This window comes from Zonotrichia albicollis, chromosome 20 (assembly GCF_047830755.1).
Source record: "Zonotrichia albicollis isolate bZonAlb1 chromosome 20, bZonAlb1.hap1, whole genome shotgun sequence".
Taxonomy (NCBI): Eukaryota; Metazoa; Chordata; class Aves; order Passeriformes; family Passerellidae; genus Zonotrichia; species Zonotrichia albicollis.
Genome location: NC_133838.1, coordinates 11,903,563 through 11,927,779, shown reverse-complemented (window position 1 = coordinate 11,927,779; position 24,217 = coordinate 11,903,563). Strand labels below are relative to the sequence as shown.

Genomic DNA, 24,217 nt, shown 5'->3' with positions numbered 1-24,217 from the left:
TAGCACAAAGCCACATCCCCAGATTCCCCCTCCTTTTTAAACACCAAGCTTCCAAAGTAAAGTTTCCTGGAGCTGCTCAGATGGAGGAGGATAAACATTTGCTGAACTGATTGTTAACACTCGGGCTCCAACAGCACCAGGAGATGGAATGCTGGACAAACAAATAAAGGCAATTTGGGGTTTAAAAACTCAGTGTGGGATGAATTAGTCAGTGGAGAACTAAATAATGACCCAGGGAGGGGGAGAAACCCTCCACAAAATGCACTCAGACATGTCCCAGGCATATGACTCGGGGTGCTTGCTTTATTTTTGCCAAATCCCTTTTTGTTTTGTTGGTTTTTTTTTTCCCCAGTGGCAGCAGGTTCTAAATGGGAAGCTCTCATTCTCCATGAACACACCAGGGTGGATCTGTGAGGAGCTCTGGCCTCTCCCTGGGCAATGCAGAGCAATTCTGTGTGTCAGAGCCTGCTGCTGGAGCTGGCAGCAGGGAGGATGGTGTCTGTCCAGCATTCCCACAGCCAGCAGCACCACAAGGAACCTGCCAGGCCCCTCAGTCAGGGTGAGGATGGGCACCCACCCTCCTGGCACACAGGGAGCCTGGACATGCACAGGATGTGGAAATGATTCTGTTTTCTTCCCTAAAACTCCTAATGCTGTAACCCTGAGTCAGCTGCATTTTAAGCTGAGTATGAAATTTTAAGTTATTTCCTTCCCTCAACTTCTTTAACCCCTGCAGTGCAGAAGGACCAGGGCACAGCTCCCTGGGGGTGCCTGCAGACACCCCCATCCCAGGGAGGGCATGGAAACCACCCAGGCCTCCCTTTGTAGTAAACCCCTCAGGTTTAGCCAGGGCCCCTTGGAGAATAGAATGCTGACACAGCGGCAAAGAAGTTTCCTGTCTCCAGGGACATCCGCCTTGTACCTTATCCCTATAGCCATGGAAGGCAATATTGTGTTAAACCCTACTATTGGTCACTTATGGTCACTCTAACACCTTTGCCATTGGTCAGGATTGGATCCGGGCCAAGGGTATAACAGTAGCACACTGTACCCCTACTAACTGGGAAGAAGAAGAGCTGAGACCCTTCACGGACCCTACAATAAAGCCATACTCGTGGAACAGCCAGCATCTTCTGCTTCTCCTCTCTCTACCGTCTGCTGGAGCCTTAGGCCAAGGAAAAGCTACCTAGCAAGCAAAGCTGAAATCACAAGAGCTGCCTGATCACTAAGAGCTGAATATTCCCTGCTTGCTAGGGGCTGACCCGTGGCCTTGGTCTGAGAGCGAGCTGGCTTCTGGCACCCAGTGCCCTTGGGGCTGAGCTCTGGAGCTGTTACAGCTTGCATAGGATACGAGCAAGCAAGGCTCATTTATCCCTTCAGCCTCCATCAGCCACATCTACAGGGAAAATCTCATTTTCTATCTCCTCATCAAGCCTGAGGCTCCCCAAAGGGCCCCACGCCCCCCAGGATGGAGCCAACACCTGCACCCCTCCCCTGCCTCCTCAGCCATTTCAGCTGCCTGTGCCACACTGCTGAGAGAAACTCCCCAGCACAGATTCCTGCCCAAACTCTGCCTCTGCTCAGGGGATGGCAGCGCTGCCTCTGGGTGAAGCACACGGTGCCTTGGAACCCTGCAGATTTGGGAGGCAGCATGCAGAACGGGGCAGCTTCCCATCTGCCAGCACCCCAAAGCTTCCCTCTCTCCAGTGATGGCTCCAAAAAGCAGCAACTGGAAAAGGTGAAGAGCCAAAACAGCATCTGCACCACTCTGCCTCTTCTGGCTGCCTGCAGCTGCCTCTCCAGCCCAAATTTGGCTTCCAAAGCACTGGGGGGATGCAGCACAGTCCTGAAAGTGGGGGCTCCACATTCCCAGAGATTCCAAATTCCAGCCTGGAAGGGAAGGGATGGATGCAGGAGGATGGGGAATGTGTGTGTTCCAGGCTCATTTCTGATGAGCCACCAGGATTAGAAGTGAATATTTTATGAATTCTGGTCCTGACACGTTACAATACATCAGTGTTAACACTGTGCCATTTCGCATTTGAAAAATGGCACTGGAACCACAAAAATTATGGAAATAGATCCATAATTTCAGATTTTGTTCTCACCACTGAGCCATCTGCCACCTAACAGACAATTATCTATTTGGGCCCGGTATTCTAAGCACTCTGGGTCTCAACTGATTTATAGCAGAGACTTCCAAATTTATAAGTTAATTTGTCAGATTGCTCTCTCTTTCCTTTCACCTGCAAGTCACTTGTTACTTTGGAGTTTCAGCTGCCCAGACAGACAAGCCTGTATTAAAATCAATTAGAAATGACAAAAAACTGACCTCTGAAAACCTGCACTATCATTTTCACCCCTTAGATCCCCATCTTTTCCTGTGCTTTGCTCCATCCAAACCCAAAAGGGGCCTGGCTTTCAAGCCCATCTGTTTCATAGAGGCTCCAGCAGAACAAAAAGCATTTAGGGATGCTGTGATCCAGGTAATGAGGAAATGGGTCTCGGGATAAAAACTTGACCAAGAAAGTGTTTTCACTTTGAAGAGATGTGCAAATCTTTAGCACATTTAATATCTAAACCACTCCAAATCTCTGGGTTTATGAACTTGCAAAAAGCAGAGAGAAGAGAGGGGAAGAAAAGAACAAAAAGCTCCCCCCACCATCACTTGCCCTCCTTTTGTCAACAGGGAAGATTTCCAAAGGCAGAGCATTCCCAAACAGCTATTTGATTAGTTTTATCCATCTAGACTGGGATAATTAGTAAATGCTTAAAAGATGAAATCTAAATATACCAACCAATGAGCCCCTTTCAAGCACTTCCAAGGAACATTGCACAAAGCCATTATCTACACAAGATAACCACTTCCGTGGCTCCTCAGCCTCCTTCCTCCAACTTCCCTTCAAACACTCCCCTAGAAAATATCAAAGAAATACCCAGTTTGAGTTAGGAAAAAAAGGAGGGCAGGGGGGTGAGCGTAATCTCAATATTTCTTTCTCCATTGTATTCCTAACTTGTTTTTTCCCATCTCTCTTCCTTTTCCTGCAGCTGGAGCAGATTATTTGTGCTGACAGTTTCCAAAGCAGGACCAGTTCTTTCCCACCTTTAACCTCCTTGTCCCATGGTTACCCTGTGCCACTTTGGGTCTTTAAGCTGCAATAATGACATTTATTTCCCCCTCCTGTATAAAACACGATTTGCCAGATGAGAAGAAAGAAAGGAAAAGAGGAACTGTCAGTCTTGCAGGAAGAAGTCTGCCTGAACACATCGGGATAACTCATTTCTGTTTGGAATAATGGATGCGCTTTTCCCTTATCAAACTTGCATAAAGCTGTATAATTCAGGATCTGCTGAAAAGGTAATGAAACAGCATCATGTTTATTTTGTGTTGCTGCACATGGAGATATAAATACCCAGGCAAACAGCAGGGCAGAATGCTATAAAAAGGCTGGAATTCATTTGAAAACCTTTAATAGAAAGCTGAGCAACTTCTCAGGTTTCTTCTCCGGGCCCGTGTCCCCGGTAATGCTTTTATGTAACAGCAAAATGATAACAAAAAGGCTGTGTGCTCACTCCAGAGCATGGAGATGTTCCATTTAGGCAGACACTGATAGCCAGGGCTGCCTCTAAAAGCCTGGGAGTGCAGAGCAGGAGGAGCTGCAGCCCCAGGGACGTTACCAGGCAACTCCTGCAGATGGACACCAACACTGATAATCCATCCTAAAGCAATTACACCTCATAATTAAAGATTACAGGAAATCCAATAGATCCCAACAGCAACTCCAGCAGTTTAAAGGCACCCTGGCTAACCTGCCTGTTTTCCAGCAGCCACGTTCGGTCCTGCTGGGATGGAGCACTCAGGAACTGCAGAGATTTCCACTGAATGGGCCCTCAAACAACGTGGTAATCCAACATCCCCTCTCTCCTCCCACTTTAAATCAAACTCATCCCTTTAACTGATGGCCAAGGGGTAAAACCTGGGCCTGTCACTCCCCAGGAAAGCCAGGAGAGCACAAACCCAGCTCCAGCTCTTTCCTCTCCTATGGTGACTCTGACACATCCTCTGGGCAGCTTCCACTGCTCCTCAGCTCCTCCAGATAAAACAGAGAGACTGGGCAGGGGGGAAATATCCACAGGGGACTGGACACAGCAATGTCCAGAGGGAACTGGACACACAGAAATACCCAGAGGGGACTGGACACAGCAATGTCCAGAGGGAACTGGACACACAGAAATATCCAGAGGGAACTGGACACAGAAATACACCAGAGGAAACTGGACACAGCAATGTCCAGAGGGAACTGGACACAGAAACGTCCAGAGGGAACTGGACACACAGAAATATCCAGAGGGAACTGGACACAGAAACACCCAGAGGGAATTGGACACAGCAATGTCCAGAGGGAACTGGACACAGAAACGCCCAGAGGGAACTGGACACAGAAATGCCCAGAGGGAACTGGACACAGAAATGCCCAGAGGGAACTGGACACAGAAACGTCCAGAGGGAACTGGACACAGAAATGCCCAGAGGGAACTGGACACAGCAATGTCCAGAGGGAACTGGACACAGCAATGTCCAGAGGGAACTGGACACACAGAAATACCCAGAGGGAACTGGACACACAGAAATATCCAGAGGGACTGGACACAGCAATGTCCAGAGGGAATTGGACACAGCAATGTCCAGAGGGAACTGGACACACAGAAATATCCAGAGGGAACTGGACACAGAAACACCCAGAAGGAATTGGACACAGCAATGTCCAGAGGGAACTGGACACAGAAATACACCCAGAGGGAACTGGACACAGCAATGTCCAGAGGGAACTGGACACAGAAATACACCCAGAGGGAACTGGACACAGCAATGTCCAGAGGGAACTGGACACAGCAATGTCCAGAGGGAACTGGACACAGAAACACCCAGAGGGAACTGGACACAGAAACACCCAGAGGGAACTGGACACAGCAATGCCCAGAGGGAACTGGACACAGCAATACCCAGAGGGAACTGGACACTGAGCCTGAGCTCACTTGGCCCATCAGGTTCTCCTTATACACAAGATAAAGGTTCATTTTTCACACCCAAAGCAGCAGCCTGGGCACAGAACTCCTCCTTCCTGGGGCTCCACTCTTCCTGGAGGATCCTCACCCAAAATTTCCACCCCTGTCAGCTCCTGCCTGCAAACACATCAGCTGAGAGCTCAGGGGGAGATGGCAGATAGAGGAATTGCTTGCTACAGGCAGCTTTACCTGGAAAAAAATGTAAGGGAGCAATTCCAGCAACAGGTGAGTGGGGCTTTGCTTTCTTTGATTTCTTTCTGGCAAACTCCTTCCCAAAGCTGCATGGGTGGATTTTTCTGCCATCAGCTGCTACCACAGCTCACCCTCTCTTGCACAGCAGCCAAAGACATTGCTCAGAAAACTGATCTCCATCACTGGAACAATGGGGGAATTCTTTAGGAATTGAAGAAATCACCTTCCAGCAAGTCAAAATATAAAAAAAAAATAAGTTTGAAGCTCTCCTTGCTGTTCCCAAGCAGCCAGGTCGAGGTGAGTTCTCCAGCACAGACCTGCAGAGCCAAGCACTCCCTGCCCAGCACAATCAGGGAAAAGCAGGACAAGAAGCACTGGGAGGACAGAAAAAAGCACTGGGAGCACAGAAAAAAGCCCAGCACAGAGCAGCCCAAGGTTGTCAGTGTTAGTGGCAAGGACAGAAATAGAACTCAAGAGTCAGTCCCTGCTAGGAAAGCTGAATGGGAGAAAACAGCTCAAACCACAATTAAACTAACACCTAATTAAATTCCTAATGCAACTAGATTTAACCGTGTCAAGAGGGGGAAAAAAATAAAACCCTTCTCAGGCTATCTGAGGCACTAAACCCCAGCTGGATCCAGCTGCATCTAAATCAGGAAACATGTCAGCAAGAGCAGTTGATTTTGCAGTTAGCTCTGTAATGAGATGCTGGCCTGGAAGAGGCTGACAATGGTTTTGAGAACAAATTTGCAAGTCTAGACCAAAGCACGGGGTGATTTAGTGGAGAGATCAGGGAAACTGCAGCCTCCTCTTCCTTTGCTTGCCAGAATCAAAGCCTGGGGAAAATTCTGATGGGAACAAAAGGAATTTGTGTTCCTGGCCACCCTGACACCTCAGTTTCGTGTTCTCTGTGAGCCCCTAGGGCTGATCAGAGTCGGGATATTGCAGAGCACAGCCAGGCTGGCACTGCACAGTATAATAAACACAATAAATACTCCTTGTGTCCTGGCTTGTCAGGCACTGCTGTCACCGGTGCAGGGAGATGGCAGGAGCTGGCCCTGTTGAACCTGAGGGTCAAACACAGCTCCTGACGGGACAGCAGGAGGAGCACAAAGCCACCAGCACCCATTGGGTGACACTGCTCTTTGCATTTCTTCAATTTCATTTCACTCCAGGCTGGACAGTCTGGCTTTTCTTAGCGACTACTATTGCATTCCAGCTTTAAGGAAAGAAAAGTGGGGAAAAATTACTTCCCTAGTAATGATGCTCCTTCAAATGTCACCTCCGAGTCCCCTCCTGGGCTTGGAGCCTGCAGCACAAACCACACAGGGAATTCCCTGAGCTCTCAAGATTTTGGGCACTGTCTCATTCCTGCAGGCTGCCTTGAGGGCTCTTCCATTTCAGCTGCTTCCCTCCAAGCATGTACAGCACAGGGCTTTGTAAATGCCTAATGACACACAGACTACAAATTCTCCTTGAAAGCGCCCAGCATTCCAGGGGAGCACCAGCAAGAGCTGAGCAGGCAGGATCCATCAGCTCCTGCCCAGGATCCCCCCACGCTGCATGGGAAGGTGGATGGAAACACAAACACAGGATTGTTTTTACAGACCTGCATTATGGCAAGGGAAGGTTTTTTTCCCTTTTCCCTACAGATACCATCTGCACAGAATTCTCATTTCTGGAGAGCCACAGCCCAAGGGGATGCTCAAAAGGAGCTGTAGCCATAAGTAACTCAAAACGCTGCAAGGAGAAGAAAGGAAAGGAAAAAGGTGTGGAAATATTTTGCTTTTCCTTTTCAAGGAAAATAAAAAAAGAAAACCCAAGTCTCTAGAACATATTGGGCCTGTCTGTTTGACAGGCTGTAGGACAAATGTCAAACAGATCAATAACGAAAAGAAACAAAACGAGGAGAGGAGAGGAGAGGAGAGGAGAGGAGAGGAGAGGAGAGGAGAGGAGAGGAGAGGAGAGGAGAGGAGAGGAGAGGAGAGGAGAGGAGAGGAGAGGAGAGGAGAGGAGAGGAGAGGAGAGGAGAGGAGAGGAGAGGAGAGGAGAGGAGAGGAGAGGAGAGGAGAGGAGAGGAGAGGAGAGGAGAGGAGAGGAGAGGAGAGGAGAGGAGAGGAGAGGAGAGGAGAGGAGAGGAGAGGAGAGGAGAGGAGAGGAGAGGAGAGGAGAGGAGAGGAGAGGAGAGGAGAGGAGAGGAGAGGAGAGGAGAGGAGAGGAGAGGAGAGGAGAGGAGAGGCTTTGTACTGCTGAGCCTTGGCTGGGGGAGGATGGCAGAATCCTTGGAGGGGTGGGCAGAGCACACAGGCTCCAGAGCTCCTGAGTGCAGATTTGCCAGGGAGCCATGGCCAGGCAGGGCAGCAGAGGAGAGGATTTGTGAGCTCCCTGCCCGTCCTGGGTGCGATGGAAATCAGGGTGGGTGCACCAGAGCACCAGCACAGCCAAGGGAAGGCTCCCAAAGCATCCCCAGAGACACAGAGTGAGGCTCAGCCCTACACCCAGCACAGCTGGCACAGACTAAAGGAGCAGCCCCGTGCCAGCTCCCCCAGAACTCAGCTCCCCAGCCCAGAACCAGCAGCTGAGCTGCCTCTCCCCTGCACCCACAAGGTGTGAATTGCTGCTGACACATGGATGGCTCAGGGGCCCAAAACACAGCACAAGCAGATGGGAGAGCTGAAGGGAAGGGAGAAGGAAAAGAAAAAATGTAAATACAGGCCAAGAGTCATCCTGCACCGCTCCTGTTCTGCGCTGTGAGAACGGATTCAGGGAGCAGGAGGAACATCTGTTTGGAAACTGCCTTTGTCTCAGTCCAAATGCTGGAACAGGAGAAAGAGGGAGGCTGAGGACTGCCAGCACACCTTGTGCTTCATCTCACACTTGGATGGCTTAGCAGGAGAGATCTGGGAGGATGAGTTTAGTTTAATGATTTCTTGCTGGTTCACCTGCTCCCCATCTGTCTTTGTAGTCCTTGCTCAGAGGGACAGATTGGAGCACTGCTGTCCTCTCCCTTTTCCAGAGTTCCTCGTGATTGGAACTTCTGAAGAGAGGAACAGAGCAATTCTCAAGTATTAAGTAGTCAGCTGAGATTAGTCCAATAATTTATCACAGGTAATAGCTAATAACAGACACGAGAAACTCACTGAGAGCCTTCCTAGAGCCACGTGTCAGAGCTGTCACCTCACAAAAGTGGTGCAAGAAATCCTTGGACCACAGTAGCAAATTTATTAGCCAGAGGCTGAAAAACCCTTCCAAGAGCCCCAGAGCCCACAATAAATCACCACAAAGCAGGTCACAAACACCGGATCCCTGATGAAAATGAGGTTGGTGGGGTTGGTGTGAGAACAATGTTAGGATTCAGCTGGCAGGATGGAGGGGCCTGGGCCTCACCTCCCATCCCCAGAGGGATCAAGGCTGGGCCCTGGCACTGCTCCAGCACTGCCATCACACTGCTCTGACTAATGGGCTGCTGACAGAATACAGCAGGGAACGGCAGCTTCGGGCATCAGGGTAATAAACTGCAGAAATAACATCAGAACTGGAGGCAGCTCCTTGCCCCCAGACTCCACGTCAGTGCACAAGTGGCACCCACAGAACGCTCAGGCCTAAGGAACGAGCTCCACTCACCAAACCTCACCCTAACACTCAGCTCAAACCTTGATTTCAGCCTTTGAAAGCCAGAAATGAAAGAACCAAGAGAAGAGAGCTGCCTATGGCTTTGTCCTACGCCAACCTTTTGAATTATTTTGCTGTGCAGTTGCCAGCGAGGGTGGGCAGAGCCACAGCCAGCAGCAGTGGTGTTCTGGTTGTTTGGGCTCAGCAGCACAAACCTCTGAGAGATAAGATAATCAAACACAGTCACAGTGGTTCAGCAATCCTGACATGGTCTTGGTGCTGGAGAAAGGCCTTCAGGAAAGCCAAAACAGCACCAGAAATCAGCCAAGGGTTTGTTTGGGTTCATCAGTGCTGCATTCCAATGTAAATACGTGTCCTTCCTAGAAAACTCCAGAGAAAAACGAGGCTCATGTGGAAGGAGAGCCAGAAATGTCCTTTTCCACTGGAAGTATTTTATTTGTATTAGATCTTGCTGGCTAACCCGGGCAGCAGGAGGGTTTCAGGATGGATGAAACGCGATTATTCCACAATTATCCTTTGTTACTTCTCAAAGTACACGGTTCTGCACTTCCCTCCCTGCCCAGGGAAATCATGTTAACACAATTAGAGCAAGAGCCCAGCTTTAAACACGGCTGCTCAGACGCTGCTAACACGGCTCCAATTCTCAGCACAGACAGGCTGCAGAGCCATCCTGCTCCATAAATCAGCAGGAGCTCTGTCAGCGAGGGCCTCTGAAGGGAAGGGAAGGGAAGGGAAGGGACACTCTCTAGGAGGAACACTCACTGTATATCATCCTCCTGTGCTAGTGCTGCTGGCACGAGATGCGGCAGGATTTCTCCATCTCCTGCATTTCATATTCTTTATAATATTCCTCACAGCCTTATTCTTGCAACATCTCAGAGAGGAGATCTAACAACAGCTCCAGGGCCACGCAAGGCAAGTATTGGAGGCCAGATTAGAACTAATGAGCTCCTGGCTCCCACTCAATCCCAGCCTTTAGAACAATTAGCTCAAATGAACCCAGGGACCGTTTGCTGCTCCGCCGTCGCCTGCCCGTCCTCCCCGGTACCTCCTGAGCTGCAAACTGCAATTGGCTCTGACAGAGGGGAGAGGTCACACAGAAACCAGAGTTCAGCGCAAGCTGCAGCAGGGGAGACCCCCAGGGAGCCCCATGAGGAGGGGTCAGTGCAGGGCTCCTGCTGCTGCACTGAGGAACAGGCGCCAGGATCAGGATGGGGCCCGGGGCTCACACAGGGGACACAGGGATGGGGAGCCCCAGGCTGCCCGATGGCTCTAAGGAGGTTCCAGCACACATTCCTAGAAAGCTGCACCCTGCTACCTCCCAGCCCAGGGAAAGAGCCTCAGGAACACAATTGCCCTTTCCAAACCCGCCGAGATCCCTCCTTGGGCTCCACACTCACTCCCACAGGGCACTCTGCAGCTCTGCCGTCGGCAGCAGGAGATGCAGAAGGGAAGCACAGCAGTCACTTCAGCTTAGTGCAGCCTCGTGCTTTACTCACGCTCCAGTGTCCTCCTGCACATTTTCCTGCTGGATCAGGGACTGAGCAGCGTGTGCCCGTTCCACAGAGGTGCCACCACGGCTGTGCCCTCAGGAACAGAGCACAGAGTGTCCTGTGTAACTCCCAGAGGCTGCTCTGCCCCTCAGCCAGGGCACACACGAGTGCCCTCCTGGCCCATAAATGGGGATGTTTATTATCCAGTCCTGCAGCACAGCTTCCAGGGTGCTGCTGTGCCTCCTGCCATGCTCTGGGTGCACCGTGCACAAAGCCCTCACATTATGTGCAGCTCACAGCCACCACTGCCCACCACAGCTCCGCTGGAGCCCTTCCAAAATGTGCTGTCAGATGATGAACTCAAGTGCCAGGGGACCCAGAGTAAAGACAGCAATCATGGCAGCGTGTGCTCCTCATGCCAAATCCACTCACAGCTTCCACTGAAAAGTATTTTTCTGGGGAATGTAAATGCAGTCTCTTCCTCAAGTTTAAAAATCAGAATGCTCCCAGCACCAAGATCTCCTCTTGCCACCACTGGAGTGAATTTTCCTTCCTGCCTTCTCCTTCTGACAGCTGCATGTCAGTTTTATATTCAGGTCAGTCTCTCATTTAGTACTAAGGTACATTTCCCTTCCTCCCTCTCAGCTGCCCCATCTAAAATCTGAATTGTTTTCAATGCCGGAGAACGTATTCAAAAACATCAAAATGACAAACAATCTGTACAATAACAGAGTCACAGAGTAAACTAAACATGATGGATTAGCCTCATCTGGCAAAGCCTTGCACACAGAACCAAAGAAAAGAACACTTAGCACAAAAATCTTTCTCCCATTAAGGGGCAGATTTAATCATTGATTAAAAGTTAATCATGACTCCATAAACATTTTGGCTGGGAAGATGGAATCTTAACGCAGGTGACTGCTTTTCAGTAAATATTTGAAGACCTGGATGTGCTCAGGCCCCAGCCTGACGGAGGAGCAGGGCGGTTCCAGCAGGATGTCACTGACAGCTCCCAGCCAGGCTCCATCCCCTGCCCTAAGCCCATCTTCCCACCCAGACCGTTCCCAGGAGCTGATGTGCATTTCCTGCAGGCATCCAGGGGAGTGCAGCTCCTCCAGCAGCACAGATCTCTGTGGGCATCCTAAAAGTCATTTCATTTCCCCCGCCCAGCACTCGCTCATCACCCGCCCGCCCGCAGCTCTGCAGTGCTGGAGCCGTGTGCTGGCTCTAAGTGGCAGTTCAGAAACCAGTCTAGCATCAAATTTAGTTGTTGTGGAACAAGTGCTTTCGCTGCTAGACTTGGGGAGAGAGGAGCAAATGACTGCAAATTGCAGAGCACTCCCAAATTCCAGAGTGCTGGGTCAGAGCGAGCTCTGAGGTAGCACTGAGGGAAGCAGCTCTGCAGCACTGATCACAGCCCAGACTCCTGTGCTCTGCACTCCACCGACTGAACAAATACATTTTTAGTCAATTAACTGTATCCCCTACAGCTAGAACAGGCTCCAGGTCAGGTCTAAATTCTGTTTGCGTGAATCCACCGGAGGCCACTGAAGCAAAAACCCACTGCATGCACCATTTGTGGGATTTCCACTACAGTACCCCTTTCACAGGTTCACTAAATAAATGCATGAGGAGTGTGGAGCAAAGGAAAATTCCAGCAAGGCTGGAGCCAGCCAGTGCTTCCAACTGCAGAGAAATTCTCTCTTGCAGAGGTATTTCCACCCCGGAGAGAGAATTACAATCACAGCACATCTGACTGGTTCGAGAGCATAATTCCACTGCACCACAGTAAATATTTTACAGAGAACTGGTTTCCTTACCCCCAGCAGCCAGAGCAAGCCTGTTGGAAGTGCCTGGGTCTCCGTGTGCCCAGCACACGGGATCAGACGGTGCCTCAGAGGGGAGATGGGCACGGCAGCAGCATTTCCAGCTGGGCTGAGCGTGGCGCTGCTCACGTACAGAAGCAGGGATGGATTTCACGGCTGGCCTGGAGCCTGCTCAGCCCCAGAGCACAGCACTCAAAGGCATTTGCTGCAAATGTGTGCACTCAAAGTTGCACAGTGCAGGCAAAGGGAGAGGCCTGACATGCTTTTCCTGCTGGCTGTGGGAAGGAGAAGGTCAGAAATGACCAGTGATGGGATTCACAGCTCAGCTCAGCATGAGAGCTGCTCTGAGCTCTGCTTTTGGCACACTGGTGATCACAGCCCAACCCAGGGCACCTGTGAGCTCCAGGAGAGCACCCAAACCCACACAGGTGAGCAGCACCAGGGCTGAGAGCTCTCCTGGCCAGGGGTCAGGGCTGTGGTAAAAAACTTTCAGGAGAACCTGCAGCATTTCCCCAGCCCTGCCCCAAATATGGGCAGTTTTTTTCACTGCAGTCATAATAGTCAAAACCACACAAAGGGAACTCAGCAACCACCACCAAGGGGCTCTCAGCAGAGGCTGAGCTCCTGATAACATTCCTGTCTCCTGTTAATTACCTTTTAGTGATAAGCTGTCAAGATATTTGTGTTCCAGAGACTGATCCACCTGCTGATGTGCAGAGTGATGCAGGATAAGTGTGTGAGTTGGTGCCTCCCTGCCCCAGGGGCTGATTTCTGAGAGCAAATACATCTCTAGAGCTGTGTTAGAAGGGGACAGGGGACAGCCAGGTGAGGCAGGGACAGGTGCAGATGGCAGGAAAAGCCAGGATGAAGGGAACTGCACTGTGAGACAAACAGGCTTTGGTATCATTAATCCAGAGGAAATGAACGCAGGTGTCAGACCCAAGGGGACAATCCCTGCCTGGATGTGACACATTCCCTCATTTTAAAGGGACAAAAGGCACTGCCAGGTTCAGGCACGATGCATTCCCACACCTCAGGCATGGAAACGTGCCTTTTGCACCCAAAAAAAGAGAAGAAAAATGAATAAATCTCTCCCTCCGTTCACGTTTTTCTCACATCCCGTGACCGAGCTGGAAGTATTTCATGATGAACTTTCTGCTCTGCCTGGTTCCTGTGGTTGTCTTTAAGCACTGGTTGGTATAAAAATACTTTAAAAAATGCTCTTCCCTGTCTCCCCCCTGCTCCCCCACCTGTGAGACCCAGGAGTGCAGCAAGGAGCAGCCTGTTTGGCTCCATCCATCATCAGCAAAAGTGTCAGCTCAGCTCCACCAGCACAATCTTTATTACTGGTTATGATGCGGGAGGCAGGAACCACACGCTCTGATTTCCTCACATCTGAGGCTGAGTTTGCAGAGGCAGCAGTTAGAGGGGAAATAATTTTGACTTTTCCCTGAGCCAATTTGATCTGGAAATTGTTGAGAGCAAATAAATACGGAATCCCACCGTGGAATTTCTGCAGTCACTCTCCAGCTACAACCGCTTCTCTTTTTTTTTTTTTTCCCTGAGCATCAGTGATTTGTATTTGGCACATGTAAAAAACCAGCTAATCCCCAAAGCCATGCCTGACTGATCAATTACACAACTAATACCTTTTCCAGAGGTCATCTTAAGAGATGAATAATCCCTCCCAAAATTTCCCAACCTGCAGCATGGGCACATTTGTTATTTGGCTTTCTGCAGCTTTCCTGGAAAGGTCAGAGTGCCCCAGCCTGGGCTGCCCACAGGAACACACAGCAGTGGCTCCCAGACTGTTCTGCAGGTGACCAACGACCTTCAGCAGCAAAAGCCGTGCAATACAGCTGCTCTCTTTTTTCATTTCCAAGAAAACAACTGTTAACTGACCCTGGACTTGTGTTTATAGGTGAAGGTACCTGCACACACACGTCAGCCCAGCCTCACGCTGTTTCCTCACTCTGCCAACAGCCCCAGTGCTCCTCATGCCCCAAACAGCAATAAAATGGGAGAGGCCATGGGGGCTTTCCACTTTAAATTCTGGTTTTCAAGCAGGGAAGGTCTAGCAGGGCTACAGGAAAGCCATGGCACTGCCTCCTCTTTAGCTGAAGATCAAGCAGCTCAGAGGCACTGGGAAAGGATGGACACCAGCTGGGATTCCTGGCTGGAATTCCTCACACTGGAGGGTCCTGTGGAAAACAGAAAGTTCCAGTCTCTAGGCTGGGTATCTGTGGTCTTGCACCAGTTTTTCCTCCTGGTTTTCATCCGGCAGGCAAATGGGGGAAAAACATCCACAAATCCCATCCACACCCATCCTCCCTGTTACAGACCTGGGAGAATGGCCTGAGGGAAGGCAGAGAAAAGAACAAAACTCCCAGTGCAAGGACAGCTGGGGACTCCTTCTAGCAAGTGACAGGACTGAAAGCTCTGGAGGAAGGAGGGAAAAGCAAACCAGAGCAGCCAGCACAGCCACCACCTGCCCTGCTGGCATCTCCCATCATGTGAGCAATATCTGCTAATCCAAGGGCTGTATCATCACTTCTTCCTTGCAATTCTTTTTTTTTGCTCCATCTGTTTCTTTTTTATGCAGCATTTGTCTTCTAACCTTCCTGGTTTGTTCTCCTCTTGTCTTTTTGATTAACAAAAAGAGACACACCTTATCTCTTCCCCAGGCTGCACCACCCTCCCTTGTTTTGCATGTTCAGCCTCATATCTCAGCACCATATTTGTTTCTCTCTCTCTGAATAAATAGAAGCGTAGGCACTTTTAAGAAATAAGGGCTCTGTTTGAAGAGTAATTAGCTGTCAGCATAAAACTAATATTTATGGATTCTCATCCTTGAAAACTCTAACTCTGCTACCCAGCACTGATTATGGCTGTTAGAAACAGATGGGGCTGAATCCATACAGCTTGAAATAATGCTATATTTAAAAAATAATTAACTCCAAATGAAGGACTGAATGCCACTCGCTTCCCCCTAAATTTGATTTTTCAATTTGATTTGTTTGCAGGGAGTGGAAGCTGGGTTGCTCCTGGGTGTGCTGTGCTCCCTGGCACACCTTGGAGATGGGAATCGGCAGAGAGCCAGGCACACACGTGAGGGCTGGGCACTGGAACATTCCACACACCCTGCAGCAGGAGAGGATGGCTGGAACCCTCCGGGGACCATCAAGGAACCCAGCACCCCTGGGCGTGCTGTGCCTGGCAGAGCAATTGGAATTCACAGCCTTTGTTTTAGTGCCTAACAAAGACAGCGGGAGGGGAGCTTTAAAAATTGTTTTTCAGAGGCAGGTTGGAGAGGATGAAAGCCCTCGGTGTGTTATCCCCGACTTGATTCTCTCTTCAATCCAGCATCATCGCTGGATGCCTGCACCTCTGCGAGAGCACAGACCCAGGAAATTTATACTCTGCTTAATTAAACCTGTGCTTTTTACTTATTGGCACCTCTTCCCAGAGCAGAATTCCCTCCAAGTCGGTTATCCATCAGGGCGAGGAATGTGACAGCCACGATGGAATCCCACACAAACCCGGTTAACTGGGTCACAGCCTGCTCCACGTGTGTGCCAGGCTGGGGACACGGGGCCAAAGCCTCCCCTGGCCCTGGCAGCCCCCCCAGCTCACAGGGTGACAATTCCAGTGCAAATCCCACAGGGACCTGCAGGGACAGCGCCTCCTGCTCCTCCCCAGCCCCTGCATCCCGTCCCTCCATCCCCCTGCACCAGCCAAGTTCTGTCATCCCCTGGTTTTTGGGCAAATCTGACCCCCAGGGATGGAGACTCTTGCACAAGCAAAGATATCTCCCACCAAGCAAGTTTCTTCCCCCCATAACCGTGAATAACCGAACTGAAATTTACACTTCGTTAATTTCGGTGACACCGGGTGAATGGAGGTGTGTGGGACACACAGGCAGTGACAGGGACACTCCCCCAGAAAGTGACACCCCAATTCCTGCCGCCCTCCTTGGGAAAGGGAGCAAGGAGGGGGACACGGCTGAGGGGAGGTGACAGATGAGGGGGGACATGGCTGTGAGGGGAAGTGACAGCAGATTAAAGGGGGATCCAGACATGAGGGCTGAGGTGGACATGGCCCTGAAAACTGAGGGTGGTCATGGGCGTGAGAGGGGACAAGGGGTGGTGAGGGTGATGTGGCTGTGAGGGGAGGCAAGGACTGAGTGAGGGGGAGATGTGGCCGCTAATGGCAGGTGAGGACTGAGGGGACACACACCTGAGGGGAGGTGAGGTCTGACAGGGACACGGCTGAGGGGACATGGCTGAGGGGACACACACCTGTGAGGGGAGGTGAGGTCTGAGGGGACACGGCTGAGGGGACACACACCTGAGGGGAGCCGATGCCGTGAGGATGTGAAGCAAGGTGAAGGCCGCCTGAGGGGGATGTGAGCACTGAGGTGAGGCTGCCTGAGGGGGCTATGGAGGGACTGAGCGGCCGCTTGGCCGGGAGCGCTGCCTGCTCCTCACCCACCTCTTTGATCTTCATCCTGCGGGCGCGGGTCTCGGGGTCCTCTCCGCTTCGCCCGCCTCGCACCGGGTGCCGGAGGCTCCGGCGGAACCGCTCGTAGTCGAAGCGGAACGGGGCCCGCGTCTCCCGGGCCGGGGGCGCGGCGCTGGCGGGCTGGGCTCGGCTCTCGCCGCCCTGCACCTGCTGCCGGGAGCCCGGCGCGGTGCGGGCCGGCGGCCCGGCCATGCGGGCGGCCGTGCGGAGCTTCTCCCGCAGGCGGCGCGGGGCCGCGGGGCTGGCGTGGCGGGGCTCGGCGGCGGCGGGGGGGCTGCGGGGCAGGTCGGTGTCGCGGGTGGAGGAGGAGGAGGCTGAGGAGGAGGAGGCGGAGGATGAAGAGGAGGCGGAGGCGGTGGCCCGGCGGGGTAGGAAGAGGCGCTTGAAGCGGGAGGAATCGGGCAGGAGGAACAGGGCCCCGAAGCAGAGCGTGAGCAGGCCCGAGAGGAAGAGCAGGAACAGGAACTTCTGCGGCAGCCGCAGCCCCAGCGCCGCCGGCCAGCCCGGCATGCCCGGCAGCTTCCGCAGCACCACCATGGGGCACCGGATCGCGGCCGCCGGGCGGGACCCGCCGCCACGCCGGGGGCCGCCGCTGCCTCCTGCGGCCGAACGCTCAGCGGGGCCCGCCCTGGGCTGCACCGGCCGCCTTCAGCGGGGACCGCACGTGGGTGGCTCCGGGCCGGGCGGAGCGGCGCTTCAGCGTCCCCCCTGCCGGCATGAAGGCGGCGGCGAGCGCATCCCGCCGAGGCCGGGAGGAGCGGGGCTGGGCTGGGCTGGGCTGGGCTGGGCTGCTCCCGGTGCGGGCTCCCGGCCGGACGGTGCTCCGGGGCTGGCTCAGGCAGCGGCGCCGGGGCGGTGCGAGTCCGTCTCTCTAGGCAGCGGTGGGTTCATGCTGCAGCATTTCTGCGGGGCGGGGGAGACAAGAGCGCGGTCACTCAGCACCGCCGGGGATGCGGCCGGCGAGACGAACCTTTGTCCCCGGCCGGTCCCCCACCCTCCAGCGGCACTAGTTCGGTTCCCTCTGTCCGGACTTGGCATCAACTCTACTGTCTGCGAGCAGCTCTGAGCTCTGCACCATCTCCCATCCAGCGCCGGGATGCCGGGCTGTGCTGGCGGGGCAGCCCGGGGCACAAGGGGGAGAACCCCGGGGAGAAGGAGGTGCTCCGGGACACCCCAGGAGGGGCAGGGTGCCCTGGGACAGCGCACACAGACAGGGACCAGGCTGCTCCGCTTCCCTGCCAGGAGCTGCCTTCGCCCGAGCGGGGCTGGGGACGATAGGGCTGCAAACCAGCCATGCGGAAAGCTCGGCTCGGGCTGAGCTTCTCCAGGCAAAAAATAGTAATAAAAAAAAAAATTAAATCCACGGGGTTTGGTTTTGCCTAATAGATCCCGGTTAATTTTTCCCAAATCTCTGCCTGCTAGTTATCCATTCCCCCCCACAAATCCTCTCCTTGCCGAAGAGACAGAGCTCAACTTTCAGACCCCGCCGACAGGACACGGCTTAAACCCCTCCGTGCGATGCCCAAATCGCCCCTTCTCCTGCGGGCAGGGACAGCGCTGCCCCCGAGCGCCGTCACACCCGCTGGGGCGGACGCTCTCCCACCTCCAGCGCTGTTTACTCACCCTCGGACTAATCCAAGCCTCTCTGGCTCCTACAGCGAGCAAAATCTTCTCAGTCCTGCCCGCTCATCCCAAAAGGGATGAGCAGCCCCTCGCTGCTGCCAGCGCTCACGGGTGCCCGCTCAAGTAGGGGAGGGAAGATGCTGCGCTCTCCAGGGGACAGCTCCTCTCGCTGCCCATCCGAGCACGCACGAGGGAAGCACCTGACTGCCGCGAGCCCCTGGCCAGGCTGGGGTTTTGCCCGTCCCCGTGCCGGGCGCGGGGACCGGCGGGGCAGCGCTGCCCGGTGCCCGCACGGAGCCCCGCCCGCGCCGCCGCTCACTGCGACAGCGCCCGGCCCCGCCCCCGCCGCGCCCCCTCCCGCCAACGGTCACTCCGCCGCCGCGCCAGCCAATCAGCGCGCAAGGCTCTGCCCATCCTCGCGCCCTATTGGCTGGTTGTCCCCTCCTGCTATCGATCATTGGCTGCTGCCCGCGACAGGGAAGCCGTGGGCTCCGCCCCCTTGTTTACCACAGTCGCCCGGCTCGAGCTCGGCGAGGGTTGGCCACGCCCCTTTCCTCCAGCCACCGCCTCCCATTGGCCGAGAGGAACGCCCCGTTCGCGCTGCGATTGGCGGAGGGGGGGGCGCCGCTACTTTAAAAAGCGGCTGCGGGCACGCGCCGGCTCCAGAGGCTGTGAGGGCTGGGTGCGTCCGGATGCCGCTGTTGTCACTCATTCCGATCCTCCCACACTGTAAGGGCTCTGACGGACCGATTTACCTGCAGATCCCCCCACGAGGGGCTCCCTACCCTGCGGGTGCAACGGCCCAGGGGGCACTGCCTCGCTGCCTGGCACGAGGAGAAGAGCAGGAGTTTTGGAGAGGGGCTGGAGTGCCTTGGGAACCCCTTTTCTGCTTTATACAAGCCCACGTTCAAGTGCCATGAAGCACTTCTTAATCCCAAATTGTTAAATCCACACCTTATCCTTCAATTTCTCACCAGGTAAATTGAGTGACCCTGTGAGCTAATACCATACCAGTGGCGAAGATGAGGAATCAGAGTTTCAGCTAATAAATGTTACAAAAAACACCCTCACACTTGCAGAATTAGCAATGAAAGGGAGAAAAGGGCATCACCCACAGCCGGAGGCATCTGGAACCCCTCAGGAATAGCTGGATGGGGGAAGGGGGCAGGATGAGGCTCCCAGGAAAGGGTAAACGCAGCCACCGGAGAACGGCTGTGACTAAACTTGGAAGAGCTAAAAGGGAACATTTTGTAGGCTGGAAAGGAGCTGGAGCTGCGAGGAAAGGAAAGAAATCATCTGCAGTTTGTGTGCTCAGTGTGTGCCTGCTGCACAATAAGCAGCACCGCAGGGGACAGATACCTGAGCTGATTGCTGCGGGGCCCACATCTCTGAGAGTCAGAGCCACACTAAAATTGTCATTTTCCCTGCTTTAAACTGCTTTGAGGGGCATAAAGAAGGCAGCACAACAGGATTGTGGAGCTGCCCTTGACCACAGGCTGGCTATCCTCCCTCTTCACCTTCCTCACAGCTCCACAGCTGCTGCAGGTTTAGTCAAATAAACCCAAACAATCGTGATGCTTTCAGCTCCAGTGCCTGCCTGGCGGACCTTGAAGGTGGCCACCCTCCGAAAAGGATTTGCATCTTGATGGTTTGGGTTTGAAATTGCTATTATTCCCTCTGCGGTTGGAGGCAGGGCCTGCTGAGCGTGAAGGAGAGCGGTGGGCACCACAGGCCGTGACCACCATGGTCACCGCGGCCCACAGGGCACTATGGCCACCAAAGATTTGCATCTTGATGGTTTGGGTTTGAAATCGCTTATTTTTCCCTCTGCGGTTGGAGGCAGGGCCTGCTGAGCGTGAAGGAGCTGTGGGCACCACAGCCCACAGGGCACCATGGCCACCATGGCCTACAGCCGGCCATCCTCCTTGCTGGCCCAAGTGAGGCAGAGCCAGGTGGGAGCAGCCAGGATCCATCCCCTCATCCCCACAGGTGAGGCAGGGCCAGGTGGGAGCAGCCAGGATCCATCCCCTTGTCCCCAGAGGTGAGGCAGGGCCGGGTGGGGACAGCCAGGACCCATCCCCTCATCCACACAGGTGAGGCAGGGCCAGGTGGGAGCAGCCAGGATCCATCCCCTCATCCCCACAGGTGAGGCAGGGCCGGGTGGGAGCAGCCAGGATCCATCCCCTCATCCCCACAGGTGAGGCAGGGCCAGGTGGGAGCAGCCAGGATCCATCCCCTCATCCCCACAGGTGAGGCAGGGCCGGGTGGGAGCAGCCAGGATCCATCCCCTCATCCCCACAGGTGAGGCAGGGCCAGGTGGGGACAGCCAGGATCCATCCCCTCGTCCCCACAGGTGAGGGAGGGCCGGGTGGGGACAGCCAGGATCCATCCCCTCGTCCCCACAGGTGAGGCAGGGCCGGGTGGGGACAGCCAGGCCCCAGCCCAGCAGCAGGAGCTCCGTTCCCAGCAGCATTCTGAGCTCAGGCTGCAGACCTGAGGCACAAACGGGGCTGTGGATGTCAGAGCTGCTCCAGGGAGATGGCTCCTTGTTCTGTCAGCCCAGCTTGTTCCCCAGCAGGGAGAGAGGGAGGGGATCCCTCCCTGTCACGGCTGGCAGCCCCAGCAGGGTTTGTTGTCACTGCCTGCACTTTGTAGTAGCTATCAGCACAGATTCTGTGTCTGCTCTACACGCTGGGGCTGCCCTGCTCTGGGGACGTGTTCAGATCCCTTTGCACCATGGGGGAGCAAGGCTGGGTTATTGGGTTGGTTTCCTTTTTGCCCTCCTTTCCTTCCTTTTCCCCCCTTCCTTTCATTGCCTTCCTTCCTTCTCCTTTCCCCTCTCCATATTTTTCCCTTCCCATCCCTGGCTGTTCCTTTCCTTTCTTTTTCCCCCTCTTTCCTGGCTCTGCCCCTGAGCCTCTCTCCCTCTGCCTGCTCCATCCTTTCATGGCTGTGATGCCCCAAAATCCCCATCTGGGAGCCAAAGGGGCTTTCTGGATCCACGTTCCAGCCCTAGGATTCACCCCACAGCCAGAACCAGAAATGTTTTCTGCTCTGGGAGAGGAATAAACACCGAGGCTCTCTAAAACATAGTCTGGAGGCCCGAGTGCAATAATTGGGCCAAACTCCTTTGCCCTGGGTTATCTATCACTCTGTAGTTTGCTTCCTCACAGAAAGGTAGATATTAAATTCTATTTTTCTTATGCCCATAAAGAAAAAAAAAAGAAAGTAATTTTCTTTAAATTATTTCTTCCAGAGCTGCTAAAAAACCAAGAATCATAATGCAGCAGGACCCCCATTTCCCCAGTAATTACACTCTGCCTCCTAACTCCTTCAGCAGCAATTTCTCAATTTATTTGGCTTCTGTCTGGAATTGCAGTCACGGGCAGAGCTGGGCTCTGGCTTATTATTGCACAGACAAAATTGTTTTTAAAATGTAATTAAACATTTACCTTGAAGACAATGCTTTGTCTTCTTTAAGAAGCATAATATCTTAATTTAACCTAATCTGGAGAACCTTCCAATTCCAAGCTTTTACCTCCAAGACAATGTTATGCTAAACACAAAAAAAAAAAGCAAAACAAGAAGATTTCCTAATTTAACCTAATTAAAAGATAAGCCTCCAAGTTTTCCAGAGCTGCTGCCTGGAATGAGGAGCGAGGCACAGCCCTCTGCTCACAACTGGCTGCTTTATCCTCCCTCTGCTTCGCTCTCTGCTGCTGATTTTTATTTATTATCCTCCTTGATGCCCCCAAATCCTCTTAGGAAGCAGAGCCGCCCAACCTTTCCCATCCTGGGCCTTCCCTAAGAAGATCAAGGGACCACTACAGGAACAGAGCAGCTTTGGTTTGAGGGGTTTTGTCGGGCTGGTTTGGGGTTGTTTTTTTAATAATGATGACACAAAATGCAGCCTCTCTGCTGTGTGAGGTTTCCTCAAGAGAGAGGGGATTTAAGGAAGGTGAAGGATTATTTCTGTTCAGTCTGAGAATTCCAGCAGAGACATTTGCACGATGCCAACCCCATCACCTCAGCCAGACCCCTGTTCCATCCCAGAACAGAGGAAAAAAACCCATTCACATCTGAGATAAGAACCCAACCCGAGTCCCTCACCCCAGAATTGTGCAGGAACAAGCTCTCACAAGAGGAGGAATCTTGCTTAAGTATGGTAAAGGTCTGCATCTCAGCAATCTTGCCTCCTGTGTGCCAGGGAAAATATCAAAGACGCTGAAGAACAGCACAAAAGCAGCAACACAACAGAAGGTGCATGGAGGAGAGAGCAGGAACATTCCCAGTTCATTGCTTCCCTGTAACACCAGGTGACTAATGGAGCAGGCTGCAGCTTTTTTTCCCTGATTTTCCATCAAAATCATCATCATCAGAACTCCTGTGCTCCATTTCGCCCTGCTGGAACGAGGAGAGGGCCAGAGCAATGCTGTGAATGTGGAGCACCAGCCCGTTTTAGATGGCTTCACAAGGAAGATCCCAAGTGGGAAAGGTCTAAGAATAATTTCCAGCCAAAGACTTCACCTGGCAGGAAATGCAGCAGAGACCTGAAGATAAATCAGGGAGGAACTCGGTGAAAGCAAAACAAGGCCAGCTTTTCCCTGGGTGCCCAAACCCCCTCCAGCTGCTCCTGCTGGGCTGTGGAGCTCCCTGAGACAAGGGGAGGGCTCTGTGCACTCACCTGGAGGGTGAAGTTCAGGTGTCCCAGCCTGAGGAACAGGTCACCCCAAGCTGCCTGGGCTGAGTCACTGTCTGCTCTCAATTTAAACCCAGCACTGAGCTGTTGGCACTGTGCCAGTCTGGTGTTCCTGGTGGCATCCTCAGGCCAAACACGTCCTGTGACCCAGCCACAGCCTGCAGGGAGCTCAGCACAGCTCTGGGAGCTCATACAGCAAATTTCCAATGTTCCCAGTACCTGAACTGGTGGCACTGTGCCAGCACAGCCCCTGCTGCTGCCGGGAGAGGGGGGTTTGATCCTCCAGGTCCCTTCAGAAATGTCCTTTCAATTTTTCCTTGGTCAGCAGAAATGAAATCATTTTCATTTCATTGGTGTCAGCCAGGGAAATGTTTTCCCTTTGTGGTGCCTCTGTGTGGCCCCAGCTCAGACTCCTCATTCCCTGAGATCCCTTGGAATGACCAATCTCCCGCAGATCCGCTCAGATTTCACCTTTCCTTTCCCTCCTTGAAAACTGCACACAGGGCTATGCCTAATCCACATGAAAACACAAAAATATCTTCTCCAGGGGGCTATACCCAATCCACATTAAAAACCCTAAAAATATCTTCCTTGGAGCCTCAGCCAGGGACCCCAGCAGCCCCTGCCCAGGTCAGTGCCCTGTCCCTGTGTTTGGTGAGCCCTGAGCGCGTTTGGGAGCGGAGTGGCCTCGGTGACACCTCGATAGTCCCTGCACAGACAGAGGGATGCTGAGAGTGTCTCCCCCAGGGTACCCATTCTCACCACAGCCACCAGCTCCTCTCCAGATATTTCGCTGTGTTATCGCTCCAGTCCAAACCAGATAAAGCCCGAGCTCAGCAGGACAGGCCGCTTTAAATCAGGGTTTAAAGGAGCCTTTATCGCTGCGGGCAGGTGGGGATGCTCAGCCCGGGCATTTCCCAGCGCCACGCCAGCTCTGAGCGGGGTTAATCACTCGGAAAGGACGCATTCGGTGCCATTCACTGCGGCTGGCACTGCCAGCACGGCGGCAGCGGTGCCAGCCCGAGGGCAGGACTCACCTGCATCCCTGCCAGGAATGGTGGCACGGCAGAGGGGGCTGGGGACACACACACAGCACACCCTGGGGATGGCGGGGCTGGGGACACACACACAGCACACCCTGGGGATGGCGGGGCTGGGGACAC

At 53.4% G+C, this 24,217-nt stretch overlaps 1 protein-coding gene across 1 annotated transcript in view; it reads right to left on the bottom strand.

The window, feature by feature from the left end:
• MAN1C1 (mannosidase alpha class 1C member 1) overlaps nucleotides 1-18,699 on the bottom strand; it is a 56,775-nt gene extending 38,076 nt beyond the window's left edge. Inside the window, exons 1-2 of the mRNA XM_074555731.1 lie at nucleotides 18,356-18,699; nucleotides 16,703-17,635 (exon numbers count right to left, since the gene is read on the bottom strand). Coding sequence (XP_074411832.1) covers nucleotides 16,703-17,269 — 567 coding nt within the window. The 5' untranslated portion in view covers nucleotides 17,270-17,635; nucleotides 18,356-18,699. The remainder of the gene's footprint in view (nucleotides 1-16,702; nucleotides 17,636-18,355) is intronic.
• Between the last annotated feature and the right edge of the window lie 5,518 nt (nucleotides 18,700-24,217).